This window comes from Papaver somniferum, chromosome 10, assembly GCF_003573695.1.
Source record: "Papaver somniferum cultivar HN1 chromosome 10, ASM357369v1, whole genome shotgun sequence".
Lineage (NCBI taxonomy): Eukaryota > Viridiplantae > Streptophyta > Magnoliopsida > Ranunculales > Papaveraceae > Papaver > Papaver somniferum.
In genome coordinates, this window is record NC_039367.1 from 73,269,834 (window position 1) to 73,290,378 (window position 20,545).

At 37.1% G+C, this 20,545-nt stretch overlaps 2 protein-coding genes across 2 annotated transcripts; one reads left to right on the forward strand and one right to left on the reverse strand.

The window, feature by feature from the left end:
* The first annotated feature begins 1,789 nt into the window (after positions 1 to 1,789).
* LOC113318635 (purple acid phosphatase 17-like) lies at positions 1,790 to 4,648 on the forward strand. Its single transcript, XM_026566829.1, has 7 exons — positions 1,790 to 2,238; positions 3,119 to 3,275; positions 3,359 to 3,466; positions 3,568 to 3,686; positions 3,779 to 3,907; positions 4,008 to 4,078; positions 4,204 to 4,648. The coding sequence occupies exons 1-7, from the start codon at positions 2,044 to 2,046 to the stop codon at positions 4,418 to 4,420; spliced, it is 996 nt and encodes a 331-aa protein (XP_026422614.1). The 5' UTR covers positions 1,790 to 2,043; the 3' UTR covers positions 4,421 to 4,648.
* Positions 4,649 to 5,337: 689 nt separating this feature from the next.
* On the reverse strand, positions 5,338 to 7,085 carry LOC113319045 (nucleolar protein 16-like). The gene is made up of 3 exons (XM_026567345.1): positions 6,694 to 7,085; positions 5,742 to 5,863; positions 5,338 to 5,660 (listed from the first exon to the last, which is right to left on the reverse strand). The coding sequence occupies exons 1-3, from the start codon at positions 7,031 to 7,033 to the stop codon at positions 5,544 to 5,546; spliced, it is 579 nt and encodes a 192-aa protein (XP_026423130.1). The 5' UTR covers positions 7,034 to 7,085; the 3' UTR covers positions 5,338 to 5,543.
* Between the last annotated feature and the right edge of the window lie 13,460 nt (positions 7,086 to 20,545).

Genomic DNA, 20,545 nt, shown 5'->3' on the forward strand with positions numbered 1-20,545 from the left:
TTCGGGACCTCATCCAGATTTGAATACCGAACTGTATTAAGTCTCTACAAACACTAACCTACTATTAGACTTCGGAATGGAGTGTAATTGAGACCGAATTCACCTTTCATGCAATTTAGCTTCAGTCGTGATCCTTACGTCTCTTGAACCTTGCACGGCTCTACGCAATTGATTCCCTTAGATAACGTACTTTAGAGCCCCAGAGTTGCTTCAACCTAAGTGAATACTTTTGATACCAATCTGCCTATAACGGATAAGCCTACTTGGTTTCCCTTGAGATCAAATAGATCAAGGCTTGGAAAAATCTGTTTGCACTAGACAAATCTAGCAAACCTCACAAATCTGAAACACTTAAATACTCAGTTAGCTGAGAAGCCTGACTTCTTAAACACCTTTCAAGAACCATCGTGAACTAATCAATTAATGAAGTTTTCAGATATCTATCCCGAGGAATCATAAAGTCTCAGACGAAGAGAACTTTGCGATTTCTTTTTATCTCGTTCCAAAAAGAGATTCTTAAAGATCGGGATACACAAACTATAAAGGTAAAGATAATCGTACCTGGATTCACGAATCCCTAAGTGATCAAGTATTTCAGTCGTGGACCTAATTATGTTTCTCGGGAAAACCTAGGTGTTGATGGTGGTTTTTAGTTCAGGGCTAAAATTGTAAAACCATATGTTTAATGTGTCATCAATCTGCAAAGAAACTGAGCCATTTAAAAGTGATGAGTGCCCAGGCCTCTTTACTTACATATGTATTGAGCAATTCACTATATTTATATAAAATTTATCCAGAATGGTGCGTGTAGCAACAATCCCAAATATTCTGTAAATTTTATCTTCCACCTGCATTACTCACTAATGCATGGTATGTCGAATATTTATTCTATGCTATGTTCCCCAGCCGAACTCTTGATGTTGAAATGACATGACAATTAGTGTTCGCTCGCAGCTGAGTAGCATGAATTTCCCGAAATGTAAGGATTGAGATATGAGCCTCTCTCTTTATAGATTTTCAAGACCGAGGGTTGCTTAGAATTCAAGCTAAGATGACTTGATAATCAAGCAAACACGTTCTCTGTTTAGATGAATCTTTACGTAGGGTTTCAAGTTGGCATGCGATAAATTTGTCCTGAAATAACCTTAAAGAATATACATTGTGTTCTGGGTTCCGGAACCGTGTACAATGATAGTTCTTGGCAAATATGACATTCGAAGCGTAAGCAATATTGTATTCATTTAAACACTTAAGACTCGAATCATGTTGCACATACACAAGGTGTTTTAGTGATCAATGATGTCTTAGAGGAGTTTATGAGAGTCATAGCAATGCTAAACATATTTATGAAAAATAGTCTTTGAGCATCCGCTAATACGTACTAGGACGGCTTGTAAAATGGTTCGTGAACTGTTAGCCAGTTCGTGAATTCATGGTGCTATGGTTCGTGAACCGTTGGGTATTTCACAAATCCGTATCACCACAGTTCGTGAATTGTCCCATTCAACCTACGTATATTCCGGATTTCAGATATCCATGATTTGCGAAATGATTCGCCAACCTACCCTGAGTCAAGATTTCAGTAGTTCTGATACACTCTTTGAAGGAGCGTGCACAAAATTGGACTCCATCCACTCAATATCAATGAATTGTTCTTTCTAGGTGAGAATTATAAACTTCCCATCGTGTGTATCGCCAGTCACCAATACAGTTCACTACTATGGACAAACAGTTGTGCAGTTTCAAATACAGAATCTAAATAATTAAATAAGAGATTACTACAACATCTCTAGAGAGCTAATTAAGATTCAAAGATCTCGGAACTTTTAAGAACAAGGTGAGCGACATGTGTACAATCAATTAGGAATAAGTAACCGGTTTAGCATAACCTTTGATTTCCGAAATTTTCTAGATTTTGTAAAGATTATCTAGCTAACGTTATATAGACCTGACTACACTCTTTCAAACAAAGCAATCTCGTTTTTTTCACCTTACTCATCCTTCCTCTCTACCAGAGCCACAGCTGTTCACAGTAACTTGTCTATGGCTACTCTATCATCATTCCTTATTTTCTGCTTACTGAACCCATCCCTTCTCTTACTATGTCTAGTCTCTGGTAGCTATGGTGAGTTTCCAAGATTTGAACATCCAGTCAAGGAAGGTGCTTCACTTAAATTCTTGGTGGTTGGAGATTGGGGAAGAAGAGGTTCATCCAACCAAACTCTTGTTGCTGATCAGGTAAGCATGATAATCCTACACCAAATTTGTCCGTTAGCTAGAATTTCACTTTACTCGTATATTTCTTTGAAGGTCCTTAAAAACCAAGACTCGATCCATATGGTACCGTCCAACTGTATTTTCAAAATATTTGTATAAACTACACAATTTTTCTGATCGATTTAGAGATAGTTCCACTCGGAAACTTTTGTTTTCTCTCTTTCGGAGATCTTATTTTTGTTCTAAATTCCTAAACACGTAATGTGAAACTGCATGCCTCTCTTGAGATATCTTTATTGTTTTCTTAGATAGCAGGCGTGTAATTTGATACCGCCTCATTAGTCAAGCACAATGAATATGTTTTGTTTAGAAAGAGTGTAAATGATAATGGACAGCCTTATGTTTCCCGGCCGGCTAATGGTTGTTTTAATGCCCAAGCAAAAAATTAAAAAAATATCTGTTAATGTTGAAAATGTGAAAGAAAGCATTCCTTGATCCTCTAGGGAGGATAAGGAAAGACTTTAAAGCTGTGATCCAGTCTCATTCAATGGTGATTGATCCTTGGTATATTCCTAAATTGCAGTAAGCATATAGTACAGGATTTGTTAGAATATCCTTCTGGAACCAACTGTGCAGCTTATTAGAAAAACTGATTTGTAACGGTAAGTCAATATTGGAGAAGAAAACCATAGTTCTGAGTTTTGACCACTTTTTTTAACTAATGGCATGCAGCTTCCTTGCAATTTAGCTCGACTCACCCAACATGTTTAGTTTCAGTAATATAAGCATGATATTAATATTAAAGCTCAAATTGATCAACTAGATAGTTAGTTCTAACACAAAGTTACAAACTAAAGCGTTAGCTTAAAGATTCCATGGCTTTAATTTATTTAACTGATAGATGGGGAAGATTGGAGAAACGCTAGACCCAGATTTTGTGATTTCTGTCGGGGATAATTTTTACGACACTGGATTGAAGAGTGTGGATGATCCTGCATTTAAAGAATCGTTTATGAACATCTACACAGCTCCAAGCTTGCAAAAGCAGTGGTATCTTGGTAATCATCTTCCCATGAGAACCAAAAATGAGGACCAAACCTTATGTTGCATTTTGTTTTCTAACTTTTGAATGTTATTGCAGTGTTGGGGAACCATGATTATAAAGGTGACGTAGAAGCGCAATTATCACCTATGCTTCAAAAACTGGATAGCAGATGGCTTTGTTTGAAATCGTACATAGTTGATGCAGGTGAAAACCAAAATTTTCACTCTATATCTTGAATTAACTGTCTGCTAGCATTCCTCAATATTTCAAGTCATATTGACTTTTTCTTTTTGATGATATATTAGAAATTGTGGATTTTTTCTTCATCGATACAACTCCATTTGTGGAGAACTACCACAGAGCGCATACATATGATTGGAGAGGCCTTACATCACGAAACGATTACATTCCAAAGTATCTAGAGGTACAAAATTATTGTCAAACAATTGCTCTCTTTTCAAAAAAAATTCTTGGAAAGTATCATTTTGAAGAATCTTGTTTTCTTGTGGTGATTAGGAATTAAAAACTGTGCTGAAAGAGTCAGATGCAAAATGGAAAATAGTAGTTGGTCATCATACATTGAGAAGCGCTGGACAACATCGTGACACCAGGGAGCTTGTTGAACAACTTCTTCCAATTCTTGAGGTAATTAAACCAAGAATACTTGTCCATAATATCTGGAATTCAGTTGTTTAGAATGTTTTTGTTAATTATTATCCAATCTCGCCATGAAAACATATTTCAGGAAAACAGTGTGGATCTATACATCAATGGACATGATCATTGCTTACAGCACATCACTAACACTACTAAAAGGCAAGACCATACTTACATTCAGCTTAAACCCAACTCATGACAATGAAAACAATATGTAGTTAATTTCTTCTTGTAAATGTTACTTGTCTTTGATCATACCAACTTTACCTAATATATTGATGCAGGGATGGGAGACTAGAATTTGTTACTAGTGGAGGAGGTTCAAAAGCGTGGAATAATGATATTCAAAAAGACAAAGAAGGTCTGGAGTTCTACCATGATGGCCAAGGTTTTATATCCGTGGAACTCACACCAACTGTGGCTAAGATTGACTTCTACGATGTCTTTGGAGAAGTAATGTACCATTTCAGTATGGAAAAGAACAACAGCTCCATTCAATAATCAATTAAGCATCTAAAATCCAGCAAGAACTCTTTCTTCTTCTACTGGAATTACTAAAATATGTTACAGAAAGCATTTTTCAGTTATTTCATATGTTTCAATTTAAAACAATCAGCCAGGTTAAGAACATCCCAACCACAAAAACAAACTAGCCTGAAATACACTCCGCAATATTTAAATACCCCTCAATTTCAATAGAAATTTGGTTAAGATCCTGACTAAAATCTCTAGGATCATTTGTGTTGGCAATCTAGGTGCAGGCCCGCTAATAAGTGATCCGCATCCCTGTTAGTTTCTTTATATATATGTGAGATGGCCTGATTCGATCAAAATTCCCTCTGAAGGGTAATAATCCTCTTCCCCTTCCAATTGCGTTTCCCTGCACTTGATTTTTGAAGATAAACACATTCCAGTTTTGACATATAGTTGGGGAATCCAACAGTTAAGCATCCTGAGTTTCGGATTACATGGAACTTTCAGTAGTACCCCATCGTCTCAATTATTTTTCCTAGTCTTTAGATGCATATGAAAGAGTGACAACTGACAAGGAACATGCATTGGAAACCACACGGACTTGGCCAGTCAACAGGAGCATTATAAGCAATGAGATTGTAAGAGCATCCACAATCATGATTCGATTTTAAAATGGTATATACACCTCCTGACATTAGTCTCAGTTTTAAACATCGTACTTATGTCTAGTCTAGTCCCACAAATCCTAAAATTTAGTTGAAGACACCACTGTGGTCAGTGAACGCAAAAATGGTATATACCAATATAGCTTTTACACTTGGTAATTGTGGATGCTCTAAGCATCTTTAAGTGTGAAAATTCCAGACTGGTTAGCTCTTATGGTGCAAAAAAAAAATTCGGTTCGGCTAGAGGCAGCTCATAAGTTCAATGGTTTACATGCAGCATCCAATTAAAGAAACTAGCATATATTGCCTTGATGATCATAATCATAATACATATTCATATGACATTTAGAAGCATAAGGGACTCGATAAAATTTCAATACATTCTTTCCTACTCAAAAGTTGTTTCTCATCAATGATATGAGGAACTGGCACAGCCACAAGAGTATTTTTTCCGAACTTTTTCTGCTCCATTTCAATTTTTTTTATCAGCGGGTCAAGATCCTAGGATTCTTATCTTTAGAGACGTGATATCGCTTGCATAACTTCTCCAATGTTGCAACAGAGTGCTGCATTGAGTTCAATTTCGTATCCATGAACATGCTCTGTAAGATGCAAAGTTTCATAAGGGGCAGATTACTTGAGTGATAATCATTACAATCTAAGGAACAAGATTTGTATAATACCTGGTAGTCCTCCCCATGTTTCTCAATAAGCCGACCAATATGAATCCTCTGTATGTTAGTCAATGGCTGCAACTGACCAGATGTTCCATCTCTACGCTTCTTCCCTAGTGCAGATTTCAAGTCTGCGGGGAATAAACGATATAGCGAATGTTATTAACTACTAACGAGAAAAACAAACTAATCTGATTGCAGAAGTAAAAGTAAACATAACTATCGACCAGTCTATCCTTTCCTACCAAAACACACAAAATGACTGCAGTAACCACTACAACATGAGCAGACTAAGCATCTTGTCGCAAAAAAAAATGCATTAAAGTCTAATTCAAACTTGTTACAAAAGTGCAAGTTTCTGAAACCAAGGTATCATAACAATGGTGTTCATTTTCCAGTAATCACATCTGTCTGCTACTTCCACACATAAGAAACGAAATGACTGGCCTAACCATTACATCATCAAAAGACCAAACTTGCATTTATAAATGAACCTGGTGAAGTCTTACTTCCGACGATACTTTTTCCTTCTTCTACCATACTTATTGTTAAATATCCTACATTACAATTTTTGGTTTCATGTCAACGAGTCAAATAAGCTTAGAGTTTCATTGATTACGTCGTTAGTACTGAGTACAAATTGAAGCTTAGAGTTTCATATCTACCTCTACACAATGCCCCCTATTGTTAGCACTACTAAAACCGCATACAAATTGAAGTTCTGCTCAAAGTTAAACAAAATCAGCTTCAACAATCAAACCCATTATTCAACAGTAGCAAAATCACCTTTCCTAAACCAAGGCATCAAATTTTTTAGAATGAAACTAAAAGTAAAATCCCAAATTCGTATAACCAAACTTCATTATTTCATCAACATATAAGTTACTCGTTCACTGATCAACATAAACCCTAATTTAATTAGAAAAAATAAAAATCAAATTAGAGTAGAGAAAAAACTGACCATCTTCTTCAAGGTCACTACCAGTATCAACAGGAACCTCAAATTCATCCAACGGCTCATCTCTCAATGATATCGGCAGTTGAAGTTGAGAACTTTGAATCTGATGAGGTGTACGACTACGTTTACCTAAAATATTAGGGTTTGAAACAAACCCAAAAGCTTTGTAATTCTTAATGACACTAGCTTTATCATCCCACTTTGAATTTGTTGAATCAATTATAGAACGTAACTTTGGTGGTAAATTAAATGCTGGTTTGAATACATTTGGGTTTTTCTTAGGTAATCCAACACGTACTTTTGATTTTCTTGATGCTTTGAATTTTCTTCTTGAGCCTCCCATGTTTCTTCTTCTCTGTTTCTCTCTATGGTTTTTCACACTCTTCAATTCCTAAATCTTTATAAACCCTAGTTTGAAGAATACTAAGGAAAACAGCATTATTCGGGCCGGGTGAATTTATTACAGTACAAAACTAAAATCCAAGCCCAGTTAGTCTATTTTCAAGAACGATTTTTTTGGGGACCATGGTTTTTTTGGGGACCATGTTTCTATTTTTCGTAAGACATTTAGAAGTAAATCTAGGTCACCCCTAATCTAGATATTTATATTAATACCTAAACTACCCTCCTGATTAATTTTGGGTAATGATTAGTGAAATCATTAGTGAAATGATTAAGCTAAAGAAGTAGAATTATTGAGAGAGTAAAGTTAGAGAAGATGAAGCAGAAATACATGGAAAATAATTATTTTTTTGAGTTCACTAATCTTGAGTATTCAAGTGATGATTCAATTGATGATAGCACATCTGAATCTTCATCTCCTTCCTCTCCTAGAGTATTTGTTAATCTTTACAATGATCCGGATATGAGTTATTTCTTAGATGGTGATTGTATTCTTCCCCAAACTCAATCTCAAGATGAAAACGATGAATTTTACCAACCACAACCGGAGGAAGAGCATTTGGGTTATCAGGTATGCTTCAAACTTAGATAATGTTGGTTTAATTGCTCCAAACTTTCAAAAAAATGAAAATTTTTATGTAGATTTGGGCCAGTTCGGTTACCATATGTCAAGAACATGTAACCGAACACACCTGAAAGTGTAGTTTGGTTACGTTTTCCAAACACACAGGTTACCGAACTCGCTCGCTAATGGAGGTTTTGGTCGTCCAGTGTAATGTTCGGTTTGCCCGCAATGTAACAGAACTTTAGGGTCTAGAAGTTCGGTTGCTTTGCAAACAATAACTAACCGAACTTTACGTGAAAATAAATTTTTACCAACTGTACATAGTTCGGTTGGTACACAAAGTTCATACCAACCAACTATCCAACCGAACTTTACGTTAAAAAAAATTATTCCAAGTGTAAGAAGTTCGGTTGGTTCGCAAACTTTTATCCAAAAGAGTATCTAACCGAACTCACTGATAAAAAAAACAACAACAAAGTTACATTGCTATATTCGGTTACCTAGTATAAAATGGTAGGTAACCGAACTTTGAACTTAAAAATTTATTTGGGTACATCTTGTGTGTTCGGTTACATATCAGATTGCTCTACCAACCGAACTTAAAATTCGGTGATATCCTTATTTTGCGAAGGAACCGAACTTATGGACTTGTATTGTTCTAATACAAGGAATTCAGTTAAAAGTATTTTTTGCGAATCAACCGAACTCTGAATTCGGTTAAGAAAAAATTAATTCGTGATAACCGAACTTTTTGCGACGAAACCGAACGTTTTGCGACGTAACCGAACTAAAAGTTTGGTTGAGACTTGTTTTTTGCGACGTAACCGAACTTTTCTCTGGAAAAAACCTCCATTAAACCTCTCTGCAACTTCCATTTTCAACTCATTTTGATGATTACTTCTCATTTATTCAACAAAAAACGAATGACAAGTAATGGGTTTGTGAGAATATCTTTGTTAATGTTTTAAATTAAGCTATATATATAGAGGTGGTGGTGGTTGGTGGTGGTGGTAATTGGAGGTGGTGGTGATAATCAGAGGTGGTGGTGGTGGTAATCGGCGGTGGTGGGAGGTGGTGATGGGAGGTGGTGGTGGTGGTAATCAGTGGTCGGTGGTGGTGATAATCGGAGGTGGTGGTGGTGGTAATCGGCGATGGTGGGCGGTGGTGGTGGGAGGAGGTGGTAATTATATATATATAGGTGGTTATTAGGTTGGTTTTAAATTAAATTAGGTTAAGGGTAGGTTAGTCATTTCAACACTTTAGGACACCCCATATAACTATAGGGAAGGTGGCCTAATAAAACCATGGTCCCCTCAAAAAAACCATGGTCCCTGAGAACGATTTTCTTGGGCTGCATTGTGTGTGTGGGTTTGGGGGTGGGGGGTTTCGTTTGTTAATGGTTTGGGGCGTTCGGTTGTTCATACTTACGGGACAAACAAGAAATGTCCGTCTCATCCAAGAGTCCAAGACATTGACTAGGGGTGAGCAAAAACATCCAAATCCGTCGATTTTACCTGGAACAATCTGTATTTTGATTGGTGGACACTCGATGCTTCTCACGGAAGAGTGGATGCGGGTGGATTTTTGAAACCCGTTGTCTTCACGGGTTATAGACGAGTGGAATATCACTCGTCTATTGGACACTCAATCCTAAAAATAGAACCCGCAATTTGAGAAAACTAAAACTAATTTGGGGATATAAATTACTAACCCCATCCAATAGTGTCTGCTAAGGGATATTTTTCTGGGGCGAAAATACTAAAATACCCTTTAAAAACGTAAAACAAAAAAAAAACTAGAATCTATATCCTCTTTTATGTGCAAGTTTAGTCTAGAGAAATCAAAATCAAACCCTAACAAGTTCTTAAAACTTCGTTTGGGTTAGAATCATAAACTGAAACTTTTCTTGTGCCGCCATTGTGTTCATGATGAATACCATGTCGATTTCATGTGTCGGCATTGTTTTAGTTTGAATACCATGCCGATACTTTGTGTCGGCATTGTTTTTTATTTGAATACTATGCTGTATCTAGTGTCGGCACTGTTTTTAGTTTGAATAACATGTCGATATCTAGTGCCGGCATGGTTTTTAGTTTTGAAAAAGTGGGGGTACAACAACCACACCCAATATTTCGCTTAGCAATCTGTATGGACAAACTCCAATATACTTTCTAGAGAATCAACTAGAATGTCAGACTCAATCTAGATAAAAAGTATATCAAAGAGTTTATATCTCAATCTCTCGATTTGATATATACTCAAGCAAATACAAATCTGCGAGTTTTTATCAAACACTGGAGAGATAACTTGGATGGTACCAAAGACCAATATCCAAGTGTCAATCAATTTAAATCAACAATAAAAGGTCGGATATTCTAATTGATTGAACAATGCACAACCTGTGATATTTCAATTATATAACAAAATATAATGCGGAAAAGAAATAACACAGACACCAGAATTTTGTTAACGAGGAAACCGCAAATACAGAAAACCCCGGGACCTAGTCCAGTTTGAACACACACTGTATTAAGCCGCTACAGACACTAGCCTACTTCAAATTAACTTCGCTCTGGACTGTAGTTGAACCCCAATCAATCTCACACTGATCCAAGGTACAGTTATGCTCCTACGTCTCTGATCCCAACAGGATGCTACGTACTTGATTCCCTTAGTTGATCTCACCCACAACTAAGAGTTGCTACGACCCAAAGTCGAAGACTTTAATAAACAAATATAAAAATATGTATCTCACAGAAAAGTCTACGGTAATAGATAAATCCGTCTCCCACGAATATACCTACGAGTTTTGTTCCGTCTTTTGATAAATCAAGGTGAACAAGAACCAATTGATAAACCGGACTTATATTCCCGAAGAACAACCTAGTATTATCAATCACCTCACAATAATCTTAATCGACACAGCGAAAAAGATATTGCGGAATCACAAACGATGAGACGAAGTGGTTGTGATTTCTTTTGTATCTTGCCTATCGGAGATATCAATCTCAATCCAATTATTACAATTGTAGTTGTACGATAGAAACAGCAAAATCAGATCACACAACTACGAGAAAGTAGTATCGGTCTGGCTTCACAATCCCAATGAAGTCTTTAAGTCGTTAACCTGGTTTAGAAGAAGAAACCAAAGGTTAAAGGAGAATCGACTCTATCTTAGTACAACTAGTATCACACACAAGGTGTGGGGATTAGGTTTCCCAGTTGCTAGAGTTCTCCCTTATACATTCTTTCAAATCAGGGTTTTCAATCAATGTTATCTTGGTAACAAAGCATTCAATATTCACCGTTAGATGAAAACCTGATTTAGATACAAACTAATATCTTTCAACCGTTAGATAGAAAACTAGCTTGTTACACACAAATGAAATGCACATTTCTAGGATTGTGTAACCGTACCCAAACTTGTACATTTGTTGGTTCAACAATAGTCAACCAAATGGTTAGCCATATGATCACTTTCATATCAACCATATTCTTCTTCACCATAACTAGTTCAAGTGACTCAAATGAACTAGTTAGAGAGTTGTTCAATTGCAAGGAAATCTTATGTAACTACACAAGATACAATCGAAGCAAAAACGATTTGATTCACTCGAATCGGTTCATGAACTATATAGCCACGGTTTGCAATTTGCATTCCTTAGTTTATACAAGAATAAGTTCACAAACATCATTTTTAGATATCAAGTTCGCGGACTGGGTTCGCGGACTTAAGTTCCCGGACGGAGTTCACAAACTCCAGCAGAAATTCTCGGGACAAGAACTTCCGCCAGTTCGCGGACTTGGCTCACGCCACCATGTCGGTTCTCTTGATCAACAAAGTTCGCAAACTTCGGTTCAAGGAATAAGGACTTATACATATATGTGTTTCCACAACAATGCTTATATCCTCCAATGGTTATATAATCTAAACTCTCATTTCAATCATTGGAACATTCTTAGAGGACGTTGATATTCTATAGTTGTTATTCACAAACTATTTTTCGTCAAAGTAAGCAATTTTCAAAGTGATTGAAACTTTTCATGACTTTTGTCACTAGATAAAGATGAACTTGGTTAAAGCGAAAGCTTACCAACACATATTCCGAGAAATAAATAGGCGAGATAAACTCGGCTCGAAATAGCAAATGTGTATAATCTAAGTCTATATAGCAAAACGACTTTTGTCTCAAGATAGGAGATAAATAGACTTTTGAGTGATAGATAAGTTCAAGTCTCCACATACCTTTTAGTCGATGAAGATCCACCGGTTCCTTAAGTAGTCCTTCGTCTTGTATGATGATTGCCATGAAGTTCTTGAGCTCAACTACACTTTCTATCCTAGTCCGAGACCTTAGCTATAGTAGACTAGAAATCAAGACTTATAGTTTTGATCACTAACATTGACAAACATGCTTGAGATAGAAACGCATGCGAGTTCGACCGAGCAATGCTCTAACAAGTTAAATAACATGCCGATACCTAGTGCCGGTATGGTCCATTTCCAAGTGTAACGTGCCGATTTGAAGACAAAAACATACAAAAAATATTGCATCATGTGTCGGCACTACCACCGACATTCTCGATAATGAACTTTCTGTGTCGGCAGTGTACTTACAATTTGAAGATTATGGGATATTGTGTGCCGGCATGGTGAAAGTATGAATACCATGCCGATTTGGTCCTTGCCTCCATGGTATCCATACTTTTACCATGCCGGCACTGAGTTTTTCAGGCGTAACAATGACGAATTCAATGAATAAAAATCAAATTTCAATACATTAATACATATACATGAGTAATTGGAGCACTTGTATGTTCGGCTTGTTTACTTTCCTGGGTTGGTTCTTCACCTAAACTTTCATGACCATAAATCTTGATTTAATGTTGTTGCATCAACAGATTCAATGATAATGATTATTTTTTTGATGGGAAAATGAATAAATTAACTAGAAAATATAGTACATAAGATTTAGAATTTCGTTTTCATCAAATACGATAATACTAGATTGCTTAATTTTTTGTTGCAATTTCGTAGACATATGTTGAAGGCTCTTTATTATTGTTTCCTTAGCAATTTGATCCGCTGCTGAGTTGTATTTTCTATTTGTAAACTTTACCCGAGCTTGAGAAAGATCTTTTAACATTGTCTTGGCTTCTTGAACGGTGTTTTCAGCTGTCCATGATAGATTTGTGTTATCCTTGTTGATGTTGTCTACCAAGACTTTACAATCAGTTACTATTGAAACGCTAGACAAGACGTTGTCTCTTAGCCATATGACCACTTTTTGTAAAGATTTCGCTTCTGCATGAAGAGCCGAAGTAGCTGTCTCCGAACCTGCTGAAATGTGCATAAATGTCTGGTGATCTACTGAATAAACGATATGAGCGTATCCCATTGAAAGGTCTTCTTCCTTGAAAGAAGCATCAATAAATATTATCCAGTCTGTGTTTATATATGACCATTTGGTATTGATCATCATTAACTGATTGTTACCAGTCCCTTTGTTTTATTCTTTTGAGGGATGGATTGCAAAAATCTGTTGATCTGATCAATTAGTTGCATTGGGTTTGGGTTTATCTTTTCAAAAACCACCGAGCATCTGTATTTCCATATGAACCATAAAATGGTTGAGATTTTTCCTACCAAATTATCCAAATCTGGGTTTAAAAGCCACCCTTTAACCCATGATGTAATCGGATCCATATTAGCTGAAGAAGTTAAATTTCCTAGCGAAAATCTGAACCAAACAGCTCTGGCGAAAGGTCAAGATCCGAATAGATGATTCTCAGTTTCCTGAACTTGATAATTGCATAGTTGGCAGTTTGGGTCAATTTTCGGGTTATGCGCCCCTAGCCTCGAAGATGTAGGCAAAGCTTTTCCAGCTAGCTTCCACACAAAAAGTTTAATTCTTGGAATTGCTTGAATTTTCCATATACTTTTCCATGGGAAATCAATTAATGAATTATCATCTTCTTGAGCTTGATTTGCTAAGAAATTATAAAAAAAATTTGCCGAGAAGAGTCCTGAATGATGGTGTAACCATTGGATTTTTTTTTCTTCTTCTTTTCTCGGGGTAATGGCTTGAATTTTCTTTTGAACCTCCGAGCTAAATTAATTGTCTAGTTTTCCTTGATGCCATTTATTCTCTACAGTTATGAGCTCTTGAACTCTTTTTGGAGCTGTGTCCTGCGAGTCTTGTGGTTGCGATATTATTTCCGAATTTAAAATCCATCTGTCTTCCCATATTTTAACCGAGTTTCCATTTTTAACTTGCCAGATGAAGTTTCCTTTAATTAAATCTAGACCTTTTCGGATGCTTGTCCAAATCCAAGATAATGTATAAACTTTAGAAGTTTCCAGAGGATGAGAATTTGGGAAATATTTTGCTTTGAGAATTTTTTCCCATAGTTGGTCTTTTTGTAAAATTAATTTGCAGGCAAGTTTAGTGAGAAGTGATATATTAAATTGATGAGGGTTTTTAATACCTAAACCACCTTGAACAATAGGCTTGCATATGTACTTCCAAGCTCTGATGAACCCTCCTTGTCTTTTCTGCCCTTCTTTATTCCACCAGAAATTTCTTTGGATACGATGTAATTGATTCAAGGTTTATTTTGGTAAGGCAAGCACCTGCATTTGGTACGTTGGGAAACCTTGAAGGATAGATTTTATCAAAACCTTCCTCCCCGCTTGAGATAGGAGTTTGGATTTCCAACCTTGTAAAGTGGAGCAATATTTTTGTAGAAGCGGCTCGAAGTTCGCTTTCCTATTTTCATCAAAAAATAGAGGAGTTCCGAGATATATATCATTTTTGGTCATCATGGGAACTTTAAGAATTCTTGTTATAATTTTTCCATGTTTAGGATGAATTTTTGGGCTGAAGTAGACACTGGATTTTTTTAGGTTTACCATTTGTCCCGTTTTATCCCAGAATAACGATACAACGTCTTGAAGATTTTTTGCTTCCCCCAGATCAGCTTTTGTGAAAAGGAAACAGTCGTCTGCAAAGAAGAGATGGGAAATATTTTGAGCATTTTTATTGATTCGGAGGCCGGAAATTTTCTTCTCCATTATCGCATTTTCTAGAAGCCTAGATAGGATTTCCATGCAGATCAGAAAAAGATATGGAGAAAGGGGGTCCCCTTGTCTTAAACCTCTCGAGGTTTTGAATTTTGACCCGGGAGATCCGTTGATGAGGATTGAGTAAGAAGTAGTGGAAATGCATTGTAATATGAGATCTATCCACTTTTCATCAAATCAAAGCTAAGAAGGGCCCTTTTGATAAAATTCCACTCCACTCTATCAAAAGCTTTAGAGAGATCTAATTTAAGGGCCAGGTACCCTTTTGTCGCTTTCGAAGTTTTCATAGAATGGATGAGATCATGTGCGATTATAATATTATCGGTGATTTGTCTTCCCGGAAGGAAAGCAGATTGGTTGGGAGAAATAATTTTGTTAAGAATAGGCTTTAATCTATTCGCGAGAATTTTCGAGATTAGTTTGTAGATGGTGTTACTTAGACTTATTGGTCTAAAATCACCCGGAGTTTGAGGAGTTGAAATTTTTGGGATAAGGGTAATATAGGAGTGGTTTATATCAGTATCAAGAATACCAGTTTTAAAGAACTCTTGTATTGTATTAACAATATCTGGACCGAATATTTCCCAATTAGCCTTGAAAAACCCCGGTTGAAATCCATCGGGTTCTGGAGCTCCCCACTGATTCATATTAGATAAAGTGAGCCAGATTTCATTTTTGGTTGGGATTTCTAGGAGAGAGAGATTTTCCTCATCAGATATACAAGGCTTTATGATGCTCGATAGGTCAAATCTACAATTGTTTATTTGGGTTGTACCAACGTGGGTAAAATGGTTTACCAGGAGAGAATATATTTGATCTCTATCCGAGAGCCAAAGGCCATAAGGTTCTCTAAGGGTATTGATGGAATTTATTCTTTTCCTATTGGAGGCGGTGGCCTGAAAATATTCTGTATTTCGGTCGTATTCCTTGAAGAATTTATCTCTAGACAGCTGATGGTAGAAATCGTTTTTAATTTGGTACCATTTTCCTAGTTCTACTTGGAGATTTTTTAGCTTGTCTATGTCTCTGAAGATATTTCCGGATTTATGGATGCTCTCGATTTTATTATTTAAGTTCCTAATATTTTTATGAATATCTCCAAAGATGTCTGAATTCCATTGGGAAAGATCCGAGGATAGGAGTTGGAGTTTCAAGGAGATGTTATCATTTGTTGTGTTATTGGAGTGTAGTTCCCAGGATGCTTTGACTACCTCGTGTAGAGCGGAGTGTGATAGCCAAGATCTAATACATCTAAAAGGTTTCTGAAGTTTCAATTTTTCAGGGTTTGTATCTAATAAGATAGGTGTATGATCTGATCCAACTCTAGGTATATGAGTTACCTTGGGGTCCGGGAGTTTTTGAGACCATAAAAATGAGGTCAATGCTCTGTCAATTCTTTCGCAAATGTTCGCTTCTCCTTTTCTGTTGTTTGACCATGTGAATGGAGCGTCTTCATATCCCGCATCTTGTAGACCTATGGAGTCAATTATCTGGATGATGACAGTCTTGCTGCTAGAACTAGTATTATTTCCCCCTTGCTTTTTATCTGGGTCAAGAATGATGTTTAAATCGCCAATTAGAGTCCAAGGCTTATTTAATATCTCTCTCTTGATTTGATTTTTACTCAAGCTAAAAACAATAGAGAGTCTTTATCAAATACAAGGAATACTTGGACGGTACCAAAGACCAATGTCCAAGGATCAATCAATATCAATCAACAACCAAAGTTGGATTTCCAATTGATGATCACGAACGCACAACCTGTATTATCTCAATTATATAAAATATAATGCGGAAAAGAAATAACACGACACCAGAAATTTTGTTAACGAGGAAACCGCAAATGCAGAAAAACCCCGGGACCTAGTCCAGATTGAATACACACTGTATTAAGCCGCTACAGACACTAGCCTAATGCAACTAACTTCGAATTGGACTATAGTTGAACCGCAATCATTCTCCCACCGATCCAAGGTACAGTTGTACTCCTACGCCTCTGATCCCAGCAGGAAACTGCACAATTGATTCCCTTAGCTAATCTCGCCCACAACCAAGAGTTGTTGTAACCCAAAATCACAGACTTGATAATAAATAGATCTGTCTCACACAGAAAAGTCTATAAAAGGATAAATCTGTCTCCCACAGATAAACCCTAGGCTTTGTTCCGTCTTTTGATATAAAATCAAGGTGAACAGGAACCAATTGATAATCCGGTCTTATATTCCCAAAGAACAACCTAGATTAATCAATCACCTCTCTAGAATCTTTCCTGACTACACAAGCGGGTTGTCGAGGAATCACAAACAGTGATACGAAGATGTTTGTGACTTCTTTATCTTTCCTATCGGATAACTCTCACGATCTCAATCCAATCAACTGATTGTACTCGTACGGTAGAAGATGCAAGATCAGATCACACAACTACGATAAAGTAGTATCGGTCTGGCTTCACAATCCCAATGAAGTCTTTAAGTTGTTAACCTGATTCTAGAGAAGAAAATCAAAGGTTAATGGAGATCGAATCTATCGGGCGCACTAGTAGCACACAGACGTGTGGGGATTAGTTTTTCACAATGCTAGATGTCTCCTTTATATAGCCTTCAAATCAGGGTTGTGCTTTAGTTACAAGAAATCCTTATTCACCGTTAGATGAAAACCCGATTTAGATTCAAGCTAATATTTCTCAAACGTTAGATCGAAAACTTAGCTTGTCACACACACTTGGGTAGACGTTTACTGGGTTCGTGAAAACCATGCCCAAACGTGTATGTGTATGTTGGTTCAACATAGTAACCCAAAAGGTTAACCATATGAGCATTTCATATTAACCTTGTTCTTCTTCACCATAACTAGTTCAATTGACTCAAATGAACTAGTTAAAGAGTTGTTCAATTGCTATGAGATCTTATGTAACTACACAAGACACAATTGAAACAAAGATGTTTCGATTCGATTGAATCGGCTCATGAAAATTATAGCCACGGTTTGCATAAAGCATTCCTTAGTAATTTAATGTTTCATGTTCAGAGCACATCTTTAGATCATAACCTCTTAAGTTCACAAACAAGTTCGCGGACTTAAGTTAATCGGTTGAATTTTCCAAACTCAGCAGAAATTCTCGGAAAGAGAACTTCCGCCAGTTCGCGGACTTAGCACACAAACGAGTTTTGGAAAATCCAGCAGAAATTCTGGGTCGAGAACTTCCGACAGTTCGCGGACTGAGTCTGCGAACTAGGTTCGTGGACTTGGCAAGCCAATTCCACAATCCTCCCGATTTCTCTTGATCAACAAAGTTCGAAAACTTCGGTTCAAGGAATACATGGTTATGTAATCTAAACTTTCATTTCAATTATTGAGACATTCTCAGAGGACGCTATGTAGCCGTTATTCACAGACCGATTCACGTCAGAGCAATTCTCAAAGTGATTGAAACTTTTCATGACTTTGGTCACTAGGTTAAGATAAACTTGATCAAAGCGAAACGCTTTACCAACACACGATTTCGAGATAAAAGATAATCAATGAATGCTCAGCTCGAAATATCAAATGTGTATGATCTAGTCTTTATAGCATACAACTTTTGTCTTATAAGAAGTAGGAGATAGAAGAGATAGACTTTTGAGTGATAGATAAGTTCAAGTCTGCACATACCTTTTTGTTGATGAAGTTCCACGGTTCCTTGTATAGATCTTTGTCGTTGTATGATGAATCGCCATGAAGTCCTTGAGCTCAACTACACTTTTCTATCATAGTCCGAGACTTAGCTATGTAGGCTAGAAATCAAGACTTATAGTTTTGATCACTAACATTGACAAACATGCTTGAGATAGCAACGCATGCGAGGTTTGACCGAGCTATTCTCTAACAATCTCCCCATTTGTCAAAGCGAAACACTTTACCAACACACGATTTCGAGATAAAAGATAAGCTATGAATGCTCAGCTCGAAATGTCAAATGTGTATGATCTAGTCTATATAGCATACGACTTTTGTCTCATCAGAAATAGGAGATAGAAGAGATAGACTTTTGAATGATAGATAAGTTCAAGTTTCGACATACCTTTTTGTTGATGAAGTTCCACGGTTCCTTGTATAGATCTCCGTCGTTGTATGATGAATCGCCATGAAGTCCTTGAGATCAACTAAACTTTTCTATCCTAGTCTGAGACTTAGCTATGTAGGCTAGAAATCAAGACTTATAGTTTTGATCACTAACATTGACAAACATGCTTGAGATAGCAACGCATGAAAGGTTGACCGAGCTATGCTCTAACAATCTCCCTCTTTGTCAATTTTAGTGACAAAACATATGGAATACAAAAATGATAAACTTTAGTGGCTCCTATTCCATAATCTAATCTTCAACGTTCCTTGAAATTTTCGTCCTTCCAAGTACTCCAATGATCCCAAAGGTTGTAAGTTTAGCACCATCGTTGTTGATGATCTGTAGCTATAAAAATGAGAGAAATCGAGATTCTCGATCATTATTATACAGTGTCATAGTATTATTATATAACATCAAAGTCCAATTGTATCACGACTTTAACAGTAATACTACTGTGATATGTATCACTCTCCCTTAGTCAATACTCCCCCTCGATCATGGAAACCACTACCCCTTATACAATGATCCGAAAACCATATGTATTTGTAGTGTGAACTATAATATTTCTCCCCCTTTTTGTCAATAAAATTGGCAAAGGTACAAGAATGGGATCTGTTTATGGGTGAAAACTGTTTCCGCGGTTTTTGGTAAATGTGGGTGTGTGGATGAGAAACGAAACTAAACCCTAAACAAATGCACTGCACGGGAGTGCTTTTGATTCGAGAAATCAATCTGTACAACTCTAGCCTAAACCAAGAAATGGCCGTTCCAGACTTGCTTCGGTCACAAAGTGAAGGAGATGGGGTTGATCTTAGGGAGGGAAGCGAAGAAGGTGTTGAGATTGTGAAGGTGTTGGCTGTGTATGACTTGTATCAGAAAGCTGAACTGGCTTGCAGAATGTACGCTATCAGTTCTGGTGTTTGGATACGGTTGTATCAACACTTGGTTTCTGTTGTCTTGTTTTGTTTTGAAATAGGGAGGAGAACCTATTTATACAAGTCATTGAACCTTACCCACGTCTCTCATGGGAAGTGGATAAAGTGGAGTGATGGAGTAGTGGAGTTGCGTGTGTTAGTGTTACACGATTAGTCTTGCCCACTTCTCCCATCATCACTAACCTTCCATGTCTTCCTGACACGTTCTTGTGATGACGCGTTGTGCGCCGCACGCTGTAAACCGCCAGACGAATACCCCAGTATGTATCCCCCAGTTTGTGACATGATTAATGTCTCGAGTGTGGATCGTGGGACCAACAAAAGGTAGCATGTGATGCTAGATTAAATAACTGAGTTATTTAGGAAGTCGATATTTGTGAAATATCGTGTGTATTCTATGCAGGTAATGCATCGAATATAATCAGCATGTGTGAAGCATCACCGTTTTAAGGCTTAACGGAGTAAGTCACGATTAAGTGTCTTAAAATAGATGCATGTCTATCCATCTTTGAGTGATCGTTTGGAAGCTGTATAGGTAAGTGACTTGGACGATCAATTTGTGTGGAAGAGTGGTGTACGGTGATCGTGGTGATGCCTCACTGGTCGCCTAACTCCTGTCTTAGGTTGTCCGTCCAAGCTGGTGAAGTTGGACGGACGAGATGGATTGCGACCCACATCTGCGACCGTTGGATTAGGGTTTAGGAGGTGCTCAAACACAAACCTTTAGCTTGGTCGAATCCAAGCATGGGAGACATATTTGGAAG

What these genes read in the sequence shown, in the direction of transcription:
- LOC113318635 (XM_026566829.1), top strand. Translation starts at nt 2,044, where the DNA reads ATGGCTACTCTATCATCATTCCTTATTTTCTGCTTACTGAACCCATCC. An exon ending in AAACTCTTGTTGCTGATCAG is followed by an intron (nt 2,239 to 3,118) that starts GTAAGCATGATA and finishes TTTAACTGATAG; the next exon opens with ATGGGGAAGATTGGAGAAAC. An exon ending in ATCACTAACACTACTAAAAG is followed by an intron (nt 4,079 to 4,203) that starts GCAAGACCATAC and finishes ATATTGATGCAG; the next exon opens with GGATGGGAGACTAGAATTTG.
- LOC113319045 (XM_026567345.1), bottom strand. Translation starts at nt 7,033, where the DNA reads ATGGGAGGCTCAAGAAGAAAATTCAAAGCATCAAGAAAATCAAAAGTA. An exon ending in TAGTGACCTTGAAGAAGATG is followed by an intron (nt 5,864 to 6,693) that starts GTCAGTTTTTTC and finishes TATTCCCCGCAG; the next exon opens with ACTTGAAATCTGCACTAGGG. An exon ending in AACATGGGGAGGACTACCAG is followed by an intron (nt 5,661 to 5,741) that starts GTATTATACAAA and finishes TGCATCTTACAG; the next exon opens with AGCATGTTCATGGATACGAA.